General features: G+C 49.4%; 1 protein-coding gene across 7 annotated transcripts in view; it reads left to right on the top strand.

Moving 5' to 3' along the window:
- Positions 1-12,479, top strand: part of PPFIA1 (PTPRF interacting protein alpha 1) — a 77,772-nt gene that overhangs the window by 23,521 nt on the left and 41,772 nt on the right. For all 7 annotated transcript variants that reach the window (XM_027532930.1, XM_027532927.1, XM_027532926.1 and 4 more), the window contains exons 3-8: positions 8,272-8,373; positions 8,839-9,003; positions 9,681-9,755; positions 10,128-10,229; positions 10,452-10,673; positions 12,281-12,427. In XM_027532930.1, the coding sequence (XP_027388731.1) occupies positions 8,272-8,373; positions 8,839-9,003; positions 9,681-9,755; positions 10,128-10,229; positions 10,452-10,673; positions 12,281-12,427 (813 nt within the window). The remainder of the gene's footprint in view (positions 1-8,271; positions 8,374-8,838; positions 9,004-9,680; positions 9,756-10,127; positions 10,230-10,451; positions 10,674-12,280; positions 12,428-12,479) is intronic.

The following is a 12,479-nucleotide window of genomic DNA, read 5'->3' as shown; positions in this document are numbered from 1 at the left end:
ATGAGCATTTCAGTTTAAGAGGAGATGGTCAGAAGCCATTCTGTAGGACAGTATAGGAATGTCCAGATATATTAGGATGAGTAAAAACAGACCAACCTCACTTGTGTTTGATCAAAGAAAAATAACAGTAACCGAAACGAGGATAAAGTGGCATTCATGTTACACATTGTCAAGTGAGAAAATGAGGAAGTATAATAACCTCACAAACAAGCTGAGCCTTCTTTGTAAGAGACACGCCAGCTAATCCCCTGCCTGGAGAGGGTCAGGGGGAGTGCGGGAGTGCGGGAGCGCTCACACCCAGGGGCGGGCGTGCAGCCAGTGTCTAACACAGAAGGTTTTGCGGACTTGTGTGTGATGGGTGAGAAAGGAGCAGGATGGATCCAAAAAAGAAACGTTGACACCAAGGTTTAGCAACACCCAGGATGATGGGACTTCAAAGCAACAGATGTTTTCACACATTGCTGGCCCATGAGGAATCATTTAGCAGTGTCCATTAAAATAATAAATGTCCTTTGACTCAGAACGTCTGAGATTATCCTACAAATAAACATGGCGCACATGCGCAGTGGTATGTGTGCAAGGTCATCTGCTGTCGTGTTGTTTGTCGCAGCAGCAGATCGGAGGCATAAATGTCCCTCAGCAGGTGCACACAGGACGAGCTACCGATTTTGAGTTCATTGGTGTATACGGTCATTGCAGCTGTGAAAAAGGAAAAGAACTTTATGGACTGAGGGGAAACTTCCTTAGGTTATGTCCTCAACTATAGAAAAGGGAGGGGAAGTGGGTGTGTTAGTTGGCATCCACACATACACACACATGCAAGAAACGCCAGCTTTAGTTAGCTGTGGTGTGGGAGAGCAGACAGCGTGCTGGTATCCCTGCTCCAGGCGTGCGTGCGTGTGCTTCGTCCTCAGCCCCCTTCCGCTGCTCCCGCCGTCACTGCTGCTATCAGTGGTGGTTCAAGAAGTCTGTGAACGAGACGAGAGCCTTCAAGATGAGCCTAGTGGCCGGCCATCAGAACTTGACAACGACCAGTTGAGAGCCTCATCGAATCTAATCCTCTTATAACTACATGAGAAGTTGTCATTGAAGTCGATGTCGACCATTCTACAGTTGTTTGGCATTTGAAGTAAATTGGAAAGGTGGAAAGGCTTGATAAGTGGGTGCCTCATGAGCTGACCAAAAACTAAAAAAATAATAATAATTTTGAAGTGTTGTCTTCTCTTATCCTTCACAACAACAACCATTTCTCGATCGGATTGTAAAGTATGATGAAAAGTGGATTTTATACAACTGGCAAAGACCAGCTTAGCGGTTGGCCTGATAAGCTCAGAAGTACTTCCCAAAGCCAAACTTGTTCCAAAAAAAGATCATGGTCACTGATTGGTGGTCTGCTGCCCATCTGATCCCCTGCAGCTTTCTGAATCCTGGTGAAACCATCACCTCTGAGCAGTATGCTCAGCGAATCAATGAGATGCGCCTAAAGCGGCAACCCCTGCAGCTGGCGTTCGTCAACAGAACCCGCCCGGTTCTTCTCCACCACAGTGCCCGGCTGCACGTCGCGGAACCAACACTGCAGAAGCTGAACAGATAGGGCTGCGAAGTGTTGCTTCATCCACCATATTCACCTGACCTGTCACCAGCCAGCTGCCACTTCTTCAGGCGTCTCAACAACATCTTACAGGCAAAACGCTTCCACGACCAGCAGGAGGCAGGAAATGCTTTCCAAGAGTCGTTGAATCCCAGAGCATGGATTTTTACCCTTCAGGAGTAAACAAACTTATTTCTCATTGGCAAAAATGTTGATTGTAATGGTTCCTATTTTGATTAATACATGTGTGTTTGAGCCTAGTTGTAATGCATTCACGATCCAAAACTGCAGTTACTTTTGTACCAACCTCATAGTTAGAAAGCACGAGCAACCCAGGTGTCCACTGACAGTTGAGTGGGTAAACAGAATGTTCTACATCCACGTGGTGAATCATTATCCAGCCGTGAAAATGAGTGAAGCGGTGGCCCACACGGTACCACGTGTGAACCCTGAGAACGTTACACTGAGGGGAGGAAGCCAGATCCCCAAGGACAAACATACACATTGGTCTGTGTGAGATGTCCAGAACAGGCGGGTCCTGGAGACAGAAAGCAGAGTAGTGGCTGCCGGAGGCTGGAGGGAAGGGGTGACAGGCAGTGGCTTCTGATGGGCCAGGGTTTCTTGGGGGGCAGGGCACAGTGGCCCAGGCTGAGGAGGCGGCAGCACGTGGTCTGGGAGCTTCGGGTAGAGGTCTGGTCAGCAGCCTCAGCAGTCCCGGCAGCTGGCCCACTTGGGGGCAGGGCGGGGACCATGTGGTTGCTCCGAGGGGCCAGGAGGGAGATGAGGAAGACCCTTAAAACAGCTGCGTGGAGATGCGCAGGGGCCTGATGGATGGTTGCCCAGCCTAGGGCTGAAGCCTGACACAGGTCAGATGGGCACCACGTGTGTAGGGAGAACAGGGGCCCTCGGACAGAGCCCCAGGAGCACAGCGGTTCTGAGCAGAGAACAAGTGACCAGAGCAAGGGGGAAGAGACCAGGAAGATGGGGTCAGCTGCTCCCCTGGAAGGCAGCGGGTGAGCACGGAGCCCATGAGGCCGGGGCCCCCGTGCAGTGGCTCCGGGAGGGCAGGGGCGCGGTGGGACTGAGACACAGGACAGGGCTGGGAGGAGGGTCTGGACTGCCACGCGGGTGGTCCCTGCTCTGCTTGTGCCCTGCAGTTTAATGTTGTTTAAAGGAAAAAAAGAAGTGAGGATTGGCCTTTGGGCTGTGTGTGTGAGTTGGACTGTTAATTTCATTCTTTTGCTTTACTTATTTATTTGTCTGTGGCCATGCCGTGAACTTGTGGGATCTTAGTTCCCCCGCCAGGGATCAAACCCAGGCCCCCAGCAGCCACAGTGGGACTGCTAGGGAAGTCCCTGTTTTCTTGTTTCTTAATACAAAGAGAGTGCATACTTAATTGAAAATAAAAAATAATAGAAGTTAAAAGACTCATTTCCAGCCTGCTTTCCCAACCACCGCGGATAATCTGCATAGCACTTTGGTGGGTATCCATCTGGGTTTCTTATGTAAGAAATCTGTACATTCTTATGTAAATATGCATAAGAATGTGTGTGTAAAAGATTGTGTTTGCTCTTAACCAAATTGAGGTCACATTGCAGTGCTGCTCTGCTCCATGTTTTGAGGTTCAGAGTATACAGTCTCCATTACTTAATTGCCAAGTGCTACGTATGAGCATACGTTTTATCAGTCTCTATTCTTAGAAACCCTGAATATTCATTGAAGGGACTGATGCCAAAACTGAAGCTCCAATACTTTGGCCACCTGATGCGAAGCCAACTCGTTGGAAAAGACCCTAATGCTGGGAAGGATTGAAGGCAGGAGGAGAAGGGGGCAACAGAGGATGAGATGGTTGGATGGCATCACCGACTCAATGGACATGAGTTTGAACAAACTTTGGGAGGTGGTGAAGGACAGGGAAGCCTGGTATGCTACAGTCCATGTGGTCGCAAAGAGTCACACACGACTGAGCGACTAAACACCAATTCTTAGAAATAAGAAAAGATAAATCACATGTATTGGGACCTTTGAACTGCTTATGCATTTTTCTCTGCTTGCAAATAATCAGTGATTGAAAATCCAGTGCTATCACATTGATGACTTTAAGTAAGTCTCGTGAACTTGTGACCCATATTTCGCACAGGCATCAAGTTGGTCTTTTTCTGTCTAGTGTCCCTCTGTCCTCCTCCCGTCATTAGGTCACAATAAAAATAGTTACACATAACCTTTTTAAGCAACTTTTAATCAATACATTGGAGTTTCAAATATGTAATTTGCTGGTTCATTTGAATGTATAAACCTCTAATTATCTTTTAATTCAGAATTTAATCTGCTTTTACAGCTGACTACAGTACTCTTGCCTGGAAAATCCCAGGGACGGAGGAGCTTGGTAGGCTGCAGTCCATGAGGTCGCGAGGAGTCGGACACGACTGAGCGACTTCACTTTCACTTTTCACTTTCATGCATTGGAGAAGGAAATGGCAACCCACTCCAGTGTTCTTGCCTGGAGAATCCCAGGGACGGCGGAGCCTGGTGGGCTGCTCTGTGGGGTCGCCCAGAGTCGGACACGACTGAAGCGACTCAGCAGCAGCAGCAGCGCCCCATAGCTGCGGCTGGTAGATTATCTGAGTGAGCTGTGCAAGTCAGCTTTCAGGTGTTCGTCTTGGTTTCCTGAGAATCAGACCCCATTTCCATCCTTTATTACAACCGCGTCCCCCGACTAAGAGGATGTACACCTGTTTTCTCCAGTGGAGCTGTATTCTTTTCTCAGCAGGTTAGCAAAAATGATAAGTAATTAAAAAACAGAACTGTCGATGGAGATTACAGAGATGAGAAGGTGTGGAACTGTGACGCGGGCTGGTCAGGGGAAGCACGGATGTGGGCAGAAGGGAAGGGTTTGGGACCCCGTCCATGAGGTGGACTCTGACTGTCCCTGCCGCTCTCCCCCCCACCCCAAGTCCTCCTGCGGTGTCTGGGAAGAGCACGGGCATCACTTCCGGCGCCAAACGTCGCATCCCGTCTGTAGGACTTACTGTAAATCAGCTTGATCGTGGACTTTGACCAGTCCTGTCTGGTTTGAGTAACCTGATCCTGTTGTCCAGAGCCAGAAATGATGAGTATTGGGATTTTAACACATTATGGGAAATCAGGTTTTTAAAACTGATGTTAATGGTTGGATATTGTTTTCCCTGGTCTCAATCCTAGAAAATGTCAAATGGAAATGCAAATCTATGTTGCACAGACTTAGCATTTTAACCTGAAAATATTCCAATGACTGTTGTATCTGTTCACTTTCAAAGAGTGAACTTCAAACTTTAATTACAGTAAATAGAATGTCAGTTTTAACTGGCTTACAGTATTTTTTAAACAAACATTTTTTCCTAAAGAGAAAAAAATTTGGATGCTGACAGGTTCCTATCATAGAAATAGTGCAGATCACTTATTGCACATATTTGGAATTTATTCAGGCTCTACTAGTTTTTTTCTGCAAAAATAATACAAATGCAGTGTACATATGAACATGCTTTTGGAATCTTAAACTTTGGAATTTCCTGTCTCATGTTTATCTAAACTCCTAAGTTTAATTTGCTCTGGTACTTTTTTCAGTTGAATTCTTTTGAGCAAAGAGAAGAGTTTTTCTTTAAGGAGTAAAAATAAGTGTGGCGTTCTATACGTTTGTCTTCTCCTGTATTCAAAGCGGTATTTCATAGAATGTTTTAACCGTTGGATTCGTTGTAAGAAGCGGTATTTCACAGAATGGTTTAACCGTTGGGTTCGTTGTAAGAAGCGGTATTTCACAGAATGGTTTAACCGTTGGGTTCGTTGTAAGAAGCGGTATTTCACAGAATGGTTTAACCGTTGGGTTCGTTGTAAGAAGCGGTATTTCACAGAATGGTTTAACCGTTGGGTTCGTTGTAAGAAGCGGTATTTCACAGAATGGTTTAACCGTTGGGTTCGTTGTAAGAAGCGGTATTTCACAGAATGGTTTTAACCGTTGGGTTCGTTGTAAGAAGCGGTATTTCACAGAATGGTTTTAACCGTTGGGTTCGTTGTAAGAAGCGGTATTTCACAGAATGGTTTAACCGTTGGGTTCGTTGTAAGAAGCGGTATTTCACAGAATGGTTTAACCGTTGGGTTCGTTGTAAGAAGCGGTATTTCACAGAATGGTTTAACCGTTGGGTTCGTTGTAAGAAGCGGTATTTCACAGAATGGTTTAACCGTTGGGTTCGTTGTAAGAAGCGGTATTTCACAGAATGGTTTTAACCGTTGGGTTCGTTGTAAGAAGCGGTATTTCACAGAATGGTTTTAACCGTTGGGTTCGTTGTAAGAAGCGGTATTTCACAGAATGGTTTAACCGTTGGGTTCGTTGTAAGAAGCGGTATTTCACAGAATGGTTTAACCGTTGGGTTCGTTGTAAGAAGCGGTATTTCACAGAATGGTTTAACCGTTGGGTTCGTTGTAAGAAGCGGTATTTCACAGAATGGTTTAACCGTTGGGTTTGTTGTAAGAAGCGGTATTTCACAGAATGGTTTAACCGTTGGGTTCGTTGTAAGAAGCGGTATTTCACAGAATGGTTTAACCGTTGGATTCGTTGTAAGAAGCGCTTGTATTTAGCCAAAACGACGGGAGTTAAATAGTCTCTTCATAGGTGAGTGAAGACAGTTTGGTACCATTAGGAGAAACTTAAGGAAACTGTGTGTGTAAAAGATACAGGCTCGTGCCTGGTGATGAACGGGTTAAGGAAAGGGAGCTGGCGGGAATGTGGAGAAGGGTCTCTTCTCTGGAAGCGGGGCAGACAGCAGCAGCGGCCTGCCTCCCGGGCCTGCTGGCCGCGCCCCCCACGACGCCTGGCCCCTCGCCCTTCGCGGCTCCCTGTTGTCTTCCCCCGCGGGAACGCGCGCGCGGCCCACCAGCATTGCGGCCTCTTCCGCCTGTCCCACCCGCACGCCTCTCTCACCCGCGGAAACCTGCTCCTGTCGGCAGTCCCCGTCCACGCGTTCTGCGGTCTACTCAGAGGCCCACGGCCACGGCCCGGGCGTCCCGGCCGCTCCCTGCCCTCCCCGGTGTGTCTCACCCGCCCTGCCGCTCAGTGCAGAGGCATCTGTTTTCTCAGTGAAATTGGAAGAGATTAAACGAGGACTTCCAGAAAGCCCCCCCACCAGCTCACTGTTCATCTGGATCTGGGCCCATGCATCTGACCGCCTGTCTGCTGACCGTGGGTGAGCTGTGTGCCCGGGAAAGGTGCCCTCTGCCCGCTCAGCTCCCACCCTGCCCCGGACCCCTGCCATCAGCCTGTGAGCCCCAGCGTATCCTCTAAGAGGGCTCTCCTGACCCTGCGTCTCCTGAAACAGTTGCCCGATTGCCTTCAGCGCTTGACTGCAGAGTCCCTCACGAGAGCAAGCCTGTGCTCCCTGCACCCCCATCCTCTGTCCACTGGGCTTTCGACCCTGCCAGGGCTTCTGACCTGCTGTGGTCCTGGCCACCGTTGGCCTCCACTTCAGCAGACCCTCTACTGACCAGTAAGCGACTCCTTCTCCCGGTACCCGTTGACTGTGGCTGCTCCTCCCAGGGTTCCTGACGCCCTAGATGGTCCCCTTCCCTCTTGGCTTCCCCCAGCCTCCCTGGCTGGCACCTCTCACTTCCCAGCCACCCAGCAGTGACTTCTCGCTGGGCTCAAACCTCGGCTCTTCTCGCCCGCACTCAGCACCTCTCTGCTCTGTCTCATCTTGGCCTGTGTCCCCTAGGACTCCAGACTGGGAGGCTCTGGACTTGACACTGCCGCTTGAAGGCCTGAGTATGTCTCAGATTAAGCTTGTCTGAAACTGGACGGTTAGCGCTCCCTCCAAAGCCTGCTCTTCCCATAGACATCCCCGCCTCGGAGAACAGCGCCTGCCTCCTTCCCTCGCTCCTGGGGGGCCGTGGAGAGGAGACCCAGTCCCTGTGGCTCCCCTCCCTGCCCGCTTCCCAGCCATGATGCCCAGTGCCCGTGCCATGTGGGCAGTCTGTCCGGTGTGAGGACACGCTGGATTGCTTCTCCCCAGCGGGACTGGAGCTTTGTGTTTGCCGGTCTGCACTGAAATCCTGGCGTGAAGGGCTGTTCACGTTCTGTCGCTGATCCATGCTCTTAGAAGCCACCTTGTCTCCAGAGAGTTCTGTGTGTGTGCCTGCACACGCGCGCAAATTGTGATAAAATACGTGTAACATGAATTGAACATTTTAACCAGTTGATTGAATGGGTGACTTCAGTGGAGTCAGGCTAACAGGTGGCTTGGGGTGCCATCAGCCTTTTTCCCAGAGGAACACTCCAAAGCCTGGTGGCCTTGTAGACCTTCCCTTTTTTCTTCACTCTCCCCAGAGGTTCCAGGTCACTTGTCTGTGTGTCGTTTAAGAATCTCTTTATCCACTTTGTTTTTAGGATTTATGTTTAGGAAAGTATCTCAGACTTCCCTGGGTCTGGAGAAGGCAGGCTATGGGCCTGCCAGGTTGAGGTGGAGGCTGAAGGCCGGTCTGAGTAGTGGTGGTCTGTGTGGTCGAGGGGTCAGTGGACCCCCTCTTCTCTGGAGGGGCAGGGAGATCCTTTGTGTGGAGCCTGGAGAAGCTTGACAGGGTCAGTCTTCAGATTCTCACTCTGTTTTTTAATTTGTATTTACGTTTAGTTACTTACTCATTTAACTGTTTTCTAGGAGTTTGCAGCACTTACTAAAGAACTAAATGTATGCAGGGAGCAGCTTCTTGAAAGAGAAGAAGAAATTGCTGAGCTGAAAGCAGAAAGGAACAACACCAGGGTCAGTAGGGGGATTCTCATGTGTTGACATTCGCCCTGCGGGGGTCACCACTGGGCTCCATGTTGCTGTCTTTAAACTCTGTCTGGTTTTCAACCCATTTTCCACATTTTCCCACTGAGTGGCCCGGGGTGGATCAGTTCAGGGTTCTCATACCTTGCTTCAAATTTATGATGAGAGCTAATGTAATTTTAGTACATTTGAGGGGGGTTTCTCTTAACATTTTTGTCCACGCTTCACTTTGTGTGGGATCTTAGTTCCCCAAGTGGGGATTAAACCCATGACCCCTGCAGAAGTGTGGAGTCTTAACTACTGGGCCACCAGGGAAGTCCAGTCTAACTTTAGACTGAACTGGCGGGATTCCGACATGCCTTAGCACAGTTTTGGTCTTAGCGTGAGGCTGAGAGGAGTTATCGGCCCCAAATTCAAGGGTGAGGCTGAAGGTGCTGCTCTGGCCCCGCCCTGCAGCTGCTGCTGGAGCACCTGGAGTGCCTGGTCTCCCGGCACGAGCGGTCCCTGCGGATGACGGTGGTCAAGCGGCAGGCACAGTCCCCGGCCGGCGTGTCCAGCGAGGTGGAGGTGCTCAAGGCGCTCAAGTCGCTGTTCGAGCACCACAAGGCCCTGGACGAGAAGGTACCAGCCACCTGGCCCTCCTGGATCTGTACACTTGCTGCGTTGTTAGGTGAACGACGCACGTGTTTGTGTAACTAGTCGACTTGAAAACTAGCTCACTTGTTTGTGTAACAAGTTGAGCGTCTTGTATTCTTGTAAATAGTTTTTTCTGTAAGAAGTCAGAGTTTTATATGGTTAAAAAGCGTTGCCTGCGTACATGCTCAGTCATGTCCGAGTCTTTGCGACCCTGTGGACTGTAGCCCCCCACTCTCCTCTCTTCACGGGACTTCCCAGGCAAAGATAGTAGAGTGGGTGGCCATCTTCTACTCTGGGGGACCTTCCTGACCCAGGAATTGAACCTGACCTCTTGTATTGGCAGGCGGATTCTTTACCACTGAGCCACCTGGGAAGCCCCCAGTTAAAAAGTATTAGTTGGCATAAATATTTCAAGATTTATTATATTCTGCATATGAATTTGCAGTTAAAAGCTGGGTAATAAAATTAATTTAGGATAACATTTTGTTCTCTCAAACTTAGAATTGAAAGCTGTTAACAAGCAGGTTTTCTTGATGTTAAGATCAATGAGAGACGTTAAAGGTGCTCTGTGGCAGTAGCGTGTATCGGGGTGAGTGTACGGTGAGAAGTGCACTGACGTGCACACACACAGCAACTCAGTGACTCGGCCCCTTTCATTTCAGGTGAGAGAGCGATTGCGAGTAGCGCTCGAAAGGTGTAGTTTGTTAGAAGAAGAACTGGGCGCCACACACAAGGAGGTGAGCCTCATCAGTCTTCGTGTAAGTTCAGTTAAGGGTTTGTCACTTTTATCCCTTCATTATAAGAAAGAATGAAGGCCGTAGTGGTGGGCATCACATGTTATTTATCTTTCTGACTGAGGACCCGCCCACCTGGGTTATTTTAATCACTGGTAAACTAGACTGTGGCTCAGAGCTGCAGGATCTCTTAAGTACCCCTTTGTCCAGGAGAAGACAAATTCTGACTCTAATCACCTGGCTCTATTTGGCATGGATAGCATCACCACATATTTTCTTTTTATGTTGTGTTTTCAGTTTAGACTTGAGTTTTTCCAAGTAGAGTTTTGCTGTGTTTACTTATTTCTTTACTCTCCTTCAATTTTTTGGTTTCAGCTGATGATTCTTAAAGAGCAGAATAACCAGAAAAAGGTACTAACGGACGGGGTGCTTGATGTAAATCACGAGCAGGAAAGCGCGCCGAGCGCCAATGGAAAGGCAAGTCCTTGGTCTCACGCTCTGTCTGGTTCTCGTCTTACCGTCCAGTCTGTGTGGGGCTGTTGGGACCTCTCACCAATGCACCATGTAGGTCTGAGCGGCCGTGAGGGTCGTGTGAGCTCCTAGAGTGCAGAAGGCAGTGTTGACCTCACCGATTGCCCGGAAGTGCTGTGTTTCCTCCCTCCCGAAACACGGCCGCCTAAGGCTTCCTTTCCCCCTTAGAGATCCTCTGACGGCTCTCTGAGCCACGAGGAAGACCTGGCCAAGGTGATGGAGCTCCAGGAAGTCATCGACAAGCAGTCGCGGGAGCAGAGCCAGATGAAGGAGCGCCTGGCAGCCCTCTCTGCCCACGTGACGGAGCTGGAGGAGGACCTGGACACGGCCAGGAAGGACCTCATCAAGTCCGAGGAAGTGAACACGAAACTGCAGCGGGACGTCCGCGAAGTGAGTGACGGCGGCCGTGTCTGTTGTCCTGCGGTGGAATGTGGGTCCCTTGTTCTCCCGGTGATCTCAGCCTTGCGGTGGCTGCGTGAGCAAGAGCAGAGCACCGGCGGGACCGCGGCCGGATGCCTCCCTGCCTCTGCGTCGTGGGCTCTGGGGCAGAAGAGGCCTGGTCCGTTGGCGGTGGAGCGACATGAGGGTGGCCTTGGCGCTGTGCCGCACCCGGGCTGTGGACTCCGCGCTTGTACCAGTTCTAGGGGCCCAGGTGTTCCTTTTTTAAAAATTCATTCATCCATTCATTCATTTATTGGCATGTAGTTGCTTTACACTGCTGTGTCAGTTTCTGCTGTACAGCAAAGTGAATCAGCACACACATGTGTTCCTCTTTTTTGGATTTCCTACCCATTTGCTTCACCACAGAGCACGGAGTAGCGCTCCCTGTGCTGTACAGTAGGGCTGATTTTACACGTGCTATCAGCAGTGAGTATGTGTTACTCCCCACCCTCAGACCCTCAGGCCCGAGCTGTGTGACCATGTGGAATCATGATGTTCCTGGAGGTCATGTCTGTGGGTGTCATGAGTTATGAGAAGCTACCTAGTGGTCACTGTGAAAACAAAAGACTGCTGGGGGCTCAGGCCTCCCGCTGTGAGCCTCACCTCGCCTCTCCTTTGTACACAGACAGATAGCGCCCACCCTGCCTCCCTCCCCCGTGAGACGGTCTCAGAGAGACCCCTCCAACACGTGGTACAGCAGGCGGACTTGTTTAGTAGCTTGGTGTGAGTGATGCTGTGTGAGAACTCAAAACAGGAATATGTGCACGTGTTTGTATAACCTATTCACACTGGCAGAGTTTAATACATAGAGAATTCTGGAAAAAGTGTTTTTAAGACCTTTCAGTTTTAATGTTCAGACTTTGCCAACATTGGTTACTTAGTAACTACGGAGGGACCTGAAATGGGTTTTGAGCGGCGGACAGGAGTCGCACCAGCAGCAAGTTCTGGTCCTGGTCTGAGCGCTTCATACACGTGGTGTAACTCCGCTTCAGAAGAGTTAGGCTTGAGAAGGCTGCTTCCAGTTGTGTTTCACTCTGACCTCTCTTTCCACTCGTTAATATTCTTACTTTAATTCTGAGGAAATTGCATGAGATTTTTCCAACTTTTACCTGAGGAAACGAGCCTCAGAGCTCCCCGTTGGATCTGTTGAAGGTCCCTCCCTGTTCTAGGTCAAGGCTGCCTGTATGGTGTAGCAGACAGAGGTCCTGACTTCATGCCAGATACCTTCCCTCCTGGAATTCTTGGAATAATAGGGTAGTTTAGTATACTTTTTGTTTGCTGTTTGGGTTTATTATGTAGAAAAGAAGCTTGGTAAACCGAGTGGCCAGACAGAACGTTAAGACAGGTGGGTGGCAATCGTGGCAGATGAGACCTTTGAGGTAGGCACGTTTTTGCTCACATCAGGGAAAACTGCCATGTCTAGGACTTTAGTCTTGAGGACACTAACTTTATGTTTGATTTGAAAGTTAGGATTTAGCCCAGCTTTTTTACTCTTAAGTGTGTCCGAGCGTTCCGTGATAACGACTTACCTTTCTCCTCTGCAATGCCCGGTGTAGGCCATGGCCCAGAAGGAGGACATGGAGGAGAGAATCACTACCCTTGAGAAACGCTACCTCGCTGCACAGCGCGAAGCCACCTCTGTGCATGACCTCAATGATAAACTTGAAAATGAAATCGCAAATAAGGATTCTATGCATCGACAGGTACTGACTGTGTCTGACTTCTGTAGCGGTGCATCACCGAGGAAGCTAAAGA

The sequence above is a fragment of the Bos indicus x Bos taurus genome, chromosome 29 (genome assembly GCF_003369695.1).
Source record: "Bos indicus x Bos taurus breed Angus x Brahman F1 hybrid chromosome 29, Bos_hybrid_MaternalHap_v2.0, whole genome shotgun sequence".
NCBI classification, from domain to species: Eukaryota; Metazoa; Chordata; class Mammalia; order Artiodactyla; family Bovidae; genus Bos; species Bos indicus x Bos taurus.
Note: the sequence above shows the minus strand (reverse complement) of the source record. Positions and strands in the feature narration are given on the sequence as shown.